Genomic DNA, 8,700 nt, shown 5'->3' on the forward strand with positions numbered 1-8,700 from the left:
GATAGAAATATTGCCAGAACACACTTAATGTCAAAGAGTGACCCTCTTCTACTTTCTAAACAATCAATACTATTCCCCAACACTGAAGCCCTGAACTCATGAGACTGTAATTTGAACTATATTGAACACTGAAAAACCTAAAACCATTGAAACGGAGAAACAAATAGGTGTGCACATCTACGTAGTATCAAGTTCTTTAATTTTACCCACAGCCCAGCATCTGAAATGTGCTAGATGCTCAGATACCCAAAATTTAAATAAGCCATCAAGTGAATGGGGTAAAAGAATTCCCATTTAATTGCTGTGACAATCCCAAGCCATAATTCGGCTGTTTGGAAAGAAAGTAAGACCCATTGAAAATGCAGTTTCTTATAGTAAAGCTGTTATGGTAAGAGGAGTTTACTTTGGAACAACCGTCCTGACCCTAAAATACGTGCTAATTCCTTCCTTTGGAAATCTAAGCTATTAATGTATCACATGCTACTTTGGATGATGTCACTTGCTATTAGAAGATCAATGATTGGCCTCTTTTTCTAGTTTGGGTCAAACTCCCCAGACTTTCTTCCCTGACTTGCTTATTGTGGTAATTATTATCTTATTTCTTTACATGTGAAAGACCCCACGGGTGGGCTATCTTTCAATCTAGGGAGACCCTCCCAAGGAACAGCGAGAACACTCTTCGGATGCAAACAGCAAGAGGCTTTATTCTGATACACAGGTACCTGGGGCGACCTAGTCTCTCGGAGGACTGGCGCGCCGAGTTGGGGATCTAGGGGTTTATTTATAGCCAAAAGCGTGGTACAGAAGCGAGAAGCAGCGTTGATTGGTTAGTTTGAATGAGGCGGGGGTTCAAATCGAGGCAACTGGGGAACCTGGAGACAGTTGTGGGGGAGTCTGGAAACAGCTACGGGACTTTCCAAGTGACCAGATGTTGGTGCTGACTTAGCCATATCTCGGGTACCAACTGTCTCTGTCCCCAGGCTAGGGCCCAGATGGCCAACCACAGATATCCTGCTTGGCCCCCATTGCCCTTGTTTTTCTGAACTGAACTTTGGCTGAACTTCCCTGTCTTATAGTGCCGATAAAATTCCATGCCTTGCAAAGGGCGTTACTGCAGCTAGCCATTATTACTGGGTGGGGGTCTTTCATTCCCCCCTTTTCTTTTAAACTGAATAAAATCCTTTATTCAGCTGACTCGATTTCCTGTATCTTCAGGGTCAAATTGTTTAAGTTGATGGTATTGTTGAGTCAAGACCAGGGCTTGTATAACTGACAGCCTGTCTTTCATGAATTGGACCAGGCGATTGAGGATGCATGGCCCGAACAGTAAGATTAACAGGATAATGATTAGGGGACCCATTATGGAGGAGACCATGGTGGCAAACCAGGGGGATCTGTTAAACCAACCTTCAAACCAGCCCTGTTGTGACTCAAAATATTGCTGTCTTTGTTTAAGTCGTTCCCTGAGTTTAGCCATATTGTCCCGGACTACACCTGTGTGATCGGCATAGAAGCAGCATTCTTCTTTTAAAGCTGCACAAAGTCCCCCCTGTTGCAGGAATAGTACATCCAACCCCCGTCTGTTTTGTAGGACCACTTCAGATAATGAGGTTAGGGACTTTTTTAGGGCGCTGACTGATTCTTCCAGGGCTTTAATGTCTGTGTGCATGACTGCTTGTAGCTGCCGGAACTGTTGGGTCTCGACTAGTGCGGCAGTCCCGGTTCCCACCCCTGCAGCTATTTCCCCTACGGTCAGCCCCCCTAGCATAAGAGCTAATGTAAGGGACATTGGTTCCCGTCTAATGTGTGGCCTTTTTTTTCAAATTGTTTATAAACATAGGAGGGGGTGTGATAGGTTACTCTGGGCCAGAGCTCTATCAGTACGCAATAGTCAGCGGTTTGGTTAAGGACCGCCAGAGAAACACAGGGGGTGAGGCCCGTATTGCACGCCCAGTAGGTCCCGTTTTGTGCCACCAAGTACCCAGCGGTCCCGGCTTTCTGAGTGTCATTACAGAGCGGCTGGTGAGTGTCGGGGACTTTTTCAACACAGGTCCCTCGTCCTGATACTTCAGATAGGGTAAGCTTATGTTGAGTAGGGGAGGCACATTGGGACTGGGCTTCAGTGCTGTTGGTGTAATTGCCGACTATGGTTACTCCCTCGTAATACGGCGGCCTCGAAACCAGGCAGAGCCAGCATTCTTCGGTTAGGTTTGGGCTGGTGTAGTTAAGGGTCAAGTATACACCCTGGATTAGATTGAGGAGCCTGTCCCCTGTCCCGGCTGGGATACTGGTAGTTAAGTTGGCGACTGCCGGAGCTGTGGAGCTATTTTGGGCGGGGGCTGGTTTGGGCCTGGGAGGGGATGATGGCTGAGAAGGGGGTTTCTGTTCCAACAGGACCTGGTTTGGCCCTATTGCGTGGGGAGGACTATCTAGGACAAAGCTATAACTGAGGGTAATTATAGCTCCATGGTCGGGGCCTGTGGGGTCATAGTGTCGAATTCCCCAAGACCTGGTCAGGGCTGGCGTCTGTCTTTGGCACCCGGAGAAGGTTAATCGTATGTTTGGGCCAGTTGGGTACGGCGTGACGTCCCAATAGGTTATCCGTAGGGGGTCCTTTCCCCTAGGGGTGTCCCATTTGGAGGCCAGCGATCCCCAGGAGGAAGTCTCGCAGCCCCAAGAATCACAATAATACTCGCGGGCCGTACTAAGTGTGCATCGCTTGAAGGTTGTGCTCCCGGGGCAGGCATACCAATCAGCGTTGTTGCCCGGGGTTGGCCCTCCCACAGCCTGAAATAAAGTTTTTAGATTAACTCTCATTTTATCGGGACATCCTATGTTCTTGGGCCCCCTCCGGGTGGTAACATTAAGTACTACATCCGTGCCTGCCGCTATGAGGGTCCATGTGCTCGTCCCCACCGTATGGGGTGAGGCGCTGCCTTCGCCCCCTTTCGTTATCAGCATCAACACAATTAGGAACGGGAAAGTCTTATCTTTAAGGGGTTTTGAGAGCGCTGAACCTTCCATGATGATTGTGATGCTCTTTCGTCCGGCTGGGCTGCTTTCACGTGGGAGGCGTGGACCCAGGCTGCAATGCCGTCAACCTTGAGGGCGGTTGGAGTAGTCAGTAACACGGTGTAGGGTCCCTTCCAACGGGGTTCTAAGTTCTTAGTCTGATGTCTGCGGACCCAAACTGTGTCGCCGATCTGGTAGTTGTGGGGCACCACTGGTCTGTCCAGCTGGTCTTTGTAAGCGGCAGCAAGTGGCTTCCAGACTTTCCTCTGTACGGCCTGGAGTGCCTGTAAGTGAGCTTGCAGAGAGGGACTATTAGCAAAGTCTGAAATGTTGGAATCAAAGAAATTGATGAGGGGCGGAGGCGCCCCATATAGTATCTCAAAGGGGGTCAGACCATGAGGTCCTGGAGTGTTGCGGGCACGATAGAGAGCTAGGGGTAGTAGGAGTACCCAATCCCTAGTGCCAGTTGCAAGCGTTAATTTAGTCAAAGTCTCCTTAATTGTTTTATTTATCCTTTCTACCTGTCCTGAACTTTGGGGTCTGTAAGCACAATGTAATTTCCAATCAATCCCCAAGAGCTTGGCCACCAACTGACTTACCTGGGAGACGAAGGCAGGCCCATTGTCAGTTCCCAGTACCTGGGGCATGCCGTACCTGGGGAAAATCTCTTTCAGCAGTTTCTTGGTCACTGCCTTAGCTGTTTTATGCTTGGTCGGGAAGGCCTCCACCCATCCGGAGAAGGTGTCGACGAATACCAACAGATACTTGTATCCATATTGCCCAGGCTTTATTTCAGTGAAGTCAATTTCCCAAATGGGTGCCTCCATGTCCTCTCCAGTATAATGGAAGGGGCAGTGCAAAGGAGGGGCCTTGGTATCTTCTGGGACAATCGTGAGGATTTGTGAGGTCCCCGGCGGTATGCCTATGGCAGCCTCCCGTGCGGCCCTGTCAGCCATTCGGTTGCCTCGGCCTCGGGGCTATCCCCTTTTTGGTGTCCTGGGCAGTAGATTATACTGAGTCTTTGGGGTAAAAACAAGGCTTTTAATAAGGCCAAAATCTCGTTCCTGTTTTTAATTTCTTTGCCCTCGGATGTTAGTAGTCCCCGCCTCCGATAAATTTCCCCGTGGATGTGGGCGGTGGCAAAAGCGTACCGGCTATCGGTATAGACATTAAGCTTCTTACCTTCTGCCAGCCTGAGCGCCTGGGTGAGCGCTACGAGTTCAGCCCGCTGGGCCGAGGTCCCAGTTGGAAGAGCTTCTGCCCAGATTACCTCGGTCTCGGTGGTTACTGCAGCCCCAGCTCTCCGCTGACCATCCTGCAGAAAACTGCTCCCGTCTGTATACCAGGTGAAGTCAGCGTTCTGGAGGGGTTGATCCGTCAGGTCCGGTCTGGTCCCGTGCATTTCCGCAAGGATCTCGAGGCAATCGTGTTCCTCCCTTTCCTCCGGCAAAGGGAGCAGGGTTGCGGGGTTCAGGGTCACCGCAGGCCCGAAGTGCACCCGGTCCGTATCCAGGAGCATGGCTTGGTAATGAGTCATGCGGGCATTAGAGAGCCAACGGTCTGGAGGCTGCTTAACCAAGGCCTCCACCGCATGTGGTGCCAGGATGGTCAATGGCTGGCCCAGAGTTAATTTTCCCGCGTCCTTGGTGAGGACTGCAATCGCCTACCAATTGCGACTACCATTCGCAAGCAGGGCGGCCACCCTGAAGCTACTGGATCGAGCTTCTTTGAGAGGTAAGCTATAGGACGCCTCCAGGGGCCCAGTTTTTGAGTTAGGACCCCTTTAGCATAACCCTGTTTTTCGTCCACAAACAGTTCGAATGGCTTAGTCAGGTCTGGGAGTCCCAATGCGGGAGCTGTGAGCAAGGCCCGCTTTATTTCCTGGTATGCCTTTTGCTGTTCCTCGCCCCAACTGAACAGAGTCCCTGTTTTGGTAAATTTGAGCCTTTTTGGTGGAGGCTCGATAGCCCAAGTCTCCCAGGGCCAACAGTAAGGCCTTGGTACCTTCCTTACATTCCTGTTCTGAGGTAGCCGCTAATAGGAGGTCGTCAGCAAGTCTCTCCCCAGTAATGGGTATGGACAGTCCGGGACATGAAGAAAAGAATGAGTCACCTTACGGGTAGCCAGATGTACCTTGCGATCAGTTGTCCATCGATATCTTTTTTCTCCAGTAGCCCCCTGGACCCAAGCGGACTTATCGCTCAACGGTCCGGGGTTTCGGGTCAACACAGAATGTTGGGCCCCCGTGTCCACCAGGAAGGTGACTGGATGCCCCCCAATCATCAAGGGTTATCCTGGGCTCGGGGGGGGGCTCCTGACCCTGACCCCCCTAGTCTTCCAAGGTCAGGAGGGAGGTCTGGGGTCGTGGCTTTCGGGGCCCCTTTGGTCTTTTGGGGCAGTCTCTAACCCAGTGTCCTTTTTCCTTACAGTACGCGCATTGATCCTTGTCCACTTGGGGCCCCCTTCGATCTCCTTCCTGTCTACCCTGTCTCTGACTGGAAACTACGGTGTCCAAGAGTTTGCTTATCTCCTTATGTCTCTTACGGTCCCTCTCCTTTTCTTTTTCCTCAGCTTTTTTTCTGCGACGGTCCTCTCTCTCCTCTGTCTCCTTTCTCAGACGTTTCTATCTTTTTTCTGGAGTCTCTCTCTTGTTATAGATCCTTTCTGCCTCTTTGACTAGGTCTCTGAGTGAATTTTCTCTCAAGTTTTCTAGTCGTTTGAGTCTGCGCTTAATATCCGGGGCAGATTGCCAAATAAAAGACATAGCTACGCTAGTCTCTTGCCCTGGATCTTCTGGGTCATAAGGGGTGTATCTGCGATAGGCTTCCTTGAGTCGTTCTAGGAATGCTGAGGGAGTCTCTCCCGGTCCCTGTAATACCTGTTTTACTTTGGCCAGATTGGTGGGGCGCCGGCCTGCCCCTTGGAGACCCGCTATGAGCAACTGGCGATAGAGAGTTAGGTGATTCCTACCTTCCTGTGTGGAGAAGTCCCAGTTGGGACGTTCAAGGGGAAAGGCGGCATCTATTTTATTAGGTAGTTGAGTGAGGCGTCCATCCGCCCCCCGGACTGCCTTTCGGGCTTCTAGGAGGACCCGTTGCCTTTCCTCCGATGTCAGCAAGGTCTGCAGCAACTGTTGGCAATCACCCCAGGTGGGCTGGTGGGTAATCAAGACTGACTCAATCAAGGCGGTCAGCCTGACTGGGTCTTCAGAAAAAGGGGAATTATTATTTTTCCAGTTATACAAGTCGGAGGAGGAAAATGGCCAGTACTGTAGTTGGCCATTTCCTCCGGTCCGAAGAGGGAATGCCTGAGAGGAAGTGAAATCCTCGACCAACTGTTGGTCCCGCCGTCCCCTCAAGCGGGCCGCCATGGGGGATGGGGCAGCAGGAGGTGGCACGACAGGTCCCTCGCCTCCCTCGGTCGAGTCTGCTGCCTGAGGCGGGAGGGCCTGTTCTCGGTAGGGAGGGGGGTCCTCCGTGAGGAGGTCTATTAGCAAGTCATCTCCTGCGGGCAGGACCTGCGGAGGGGGAGGTTTGGTTTTTGAAGGGTCAGTAAGGGTTGGATATAGAGACGAGCGGGTTGGGGGTCCTGCTGGAGAGGAGGGGACTGGAGGGGGTAAGGTGGGAGCAGATGGAGGAAGTGGGGGTTTGGGAGGGACAAAAGGCTTAATCCAGGGTGGTGGATCGTAGGCCATTGCCCCCCAGGTCACGATATAGGCCACCTGGTCTGGGTGCCCATGAGGGCCGGGGTCCATCATTTTGGCTTTGACCTGCGAGATAATATTAAGGTCGAATGTACCATCCCTTGGCCAGCCCACATTAAATGTGGGCCATTCAGATGAACAGAAAGTAACCCAACGCCTCTTCCGGACTTCCACGGACTGGTTGTTCGCAAAGTCCTGGACGTCCCTCCAGTGCTGTAAAGTCAGACTCAAAGGGGTAGTTAAGGACTGTCCCATATTTTCAAACACAGACACAGACAATACCAGACAAAGGAACAAAAAAACCAATGACAAAACACCAAAATCGCGCAGCGCGGCTTCGGCGTAAAACCGAAAGCAAAGTCTGAGTTGGAGATAGCGAGAGTCCGGATCTCTCTACTCCCAGAAGAACCACATACCCTTCTGACTGCGGAGGAGCTCCAAACAGTCCGATCCGGGTAGGGTTCGCAGAAAACGGACGGGTCCCGAATCGGACCCCAGATGCCCCCGGGACGTCTCCCAGGGCTGCGGTCGGGAGTACGAACTCGTCAGTTCCTCCACGGGTCCGCCAGATACAGATCTAGTCGGCCAACTAGTACAGAACCTGACGCGGGCGCAAACATAGACGAAATGCTACAAACATACACATAAAGCGAGTGCTGGCCAGCTTACCTCCCGGTGGTGAGTCGGTGGTCCCTGGGCAGGGGTCTCCAAATCCCGGACGAGCCCCCAAATGAAAGACCCCACGGGTGGGCTATCTTTCAATCTAGGGAGACCCTCCCAAGGAACAGCGAGAACACTCTTCGGATGCAAACAGCAAGAGGCTTTATTCTGATACACAGGTACCTGGGGCGACCTAGTCTCTCGGAGGACTGGCGCGCCGAGTTGGGGATCTAGGGGTTTATTTATAGCCAAAAGCGTGGTACAGAAGCGAGAAGCAGCGTTGATTGGTTAGTTTGAATGAGGCGGGGGTTCAAATCGAGGCAACTGGGGAACCTGGAGACAGTTGTGGGGGAGTCTGGAAACAGCTACGGGACTTTCCAAGTGACCAGATGTTGGTGCTGACTTAGCCATATCTCGGGTACCAACTGTCTCTGTCCCCAGGCTAGGGCCCAGATGGCCAACCACAGATATCCTGCTTGGCCCCCATTGCCCTTGTTTTTCTGAACTGAACTTTGGCTGAACTTCCCTGTCTTATAGTGCCGGTAAAATTCCATGCCTTGCAAAGGGCGTTACTGCAGCTAGCCATTATTACTGGGTGGGGGTCTTTCACATGTAATTAGATAATGAAAGAAAAAATAACTCAGAGTCCTTATTTGGGGGAGACTTATTCCTCTTACTTCTTTCTCTAACATGCACCCCCCCATGAATGATAGTAGTATTTAACTAACTTTTCGTGGATTTCTTCTTCTGCTCATAGAGCAGCAGTTCTCAACCTGTGGGTCATGGGTCATGACCCCCTTAGGGGTAAAATGTCTCTTTCACAGGGGCCACTTAAGACCTTTAGAAAACACAGATCTTTACATCACAATTCATGACAGTAGCAAAATTATAGATTGGAAGTGGCAACGAAAATAGTTTTATGGTGCTGCGTCACCACAGCATGGAAAAACTGTATTAAAGCATCATAGCATTGGAATGGTTGAGAAATACTGTCACAGGGGTTTGTGTATCCAATACAAAGCTTATTTTAGCAAGCCACACTCTGGAATAGGGAAAAGTAAAAATCGAACTAAAGCTTCCCCCAACTTTTATTTTTTAAATGACCTTCTTGGTGCAGCTTTAGAATGTCCAAGAAGCTTTCTTGTGTTTTAAGATGTGATGAGCTCACAGTCTCATCCCTAAAAGGTCTTCTCAACTTCCCTTTCTTCCCCATAGCTCTCCATTCTTTTAGCGCCTGACTTTGAAGGACCTTCCTTTTGTGATTATCAGCTGCCCAGTAGAGAAGGCTGACCCATGCTTGAAAGCTCTTGTCTATATCTGCTATA

The 8,700-nt window shown here is 50.9% G+C and overlaps 1 protein-coding gene and 1 pseudogene across 1 annotated transcript; both read right to left on the reverse strand.

The window, feature by feature from the left end:
• Positions 1–680: 680 nt before the first annotated feature.
• On the reverse strand, positions 681–3,065 carry LOC121677216 (annotated as a pseudogene).
• Positions 3,066–5,181: 2,116 nt separating this feature from the next.
• LOC119817285 (cellulose-complementing protein-like) lies at positions 5,182–7,975 on the reverse strand. Its single transcript, XM_038334450.2, has one exon. It carries the CDS (start codon positions 6,968–6,970, stop codon positions 5,636–5,638), a length of 1,335 nt encoding a protein of 444 aa, XP_038190378.2. The 5' UTR covers positions 6,971–7,975; the 3' UTR covers positions 5,182–5,635.
• Between the last annotated feature and the right edge of the window lie 725 nt (positions 7,976–8,700).

Source organism: Arvicola amphibius, chromosome 6 (assembly GCF_903992535.2).
Source record: "Arvicola amphibius chromosome 6, mArvAmp1.2, whole genome shotgun sequence".
NCBI classification, from domain to species: Eukaryota; Metazoa; Chordata; class Mammalia; order Rodentia; family Cricetidae; genus Arvicola; species Arvicola amphibius.

What these genes read in the sequence shown, in the direction of transcription:
- LOC119817285 (XM_038334450.2), bottom strand. Translation starts at nt 6,970, where the DNA reads ATGGGACAGTCCTTAACTACCCCTTTGAGTCTGACTTTACAGCACTGG.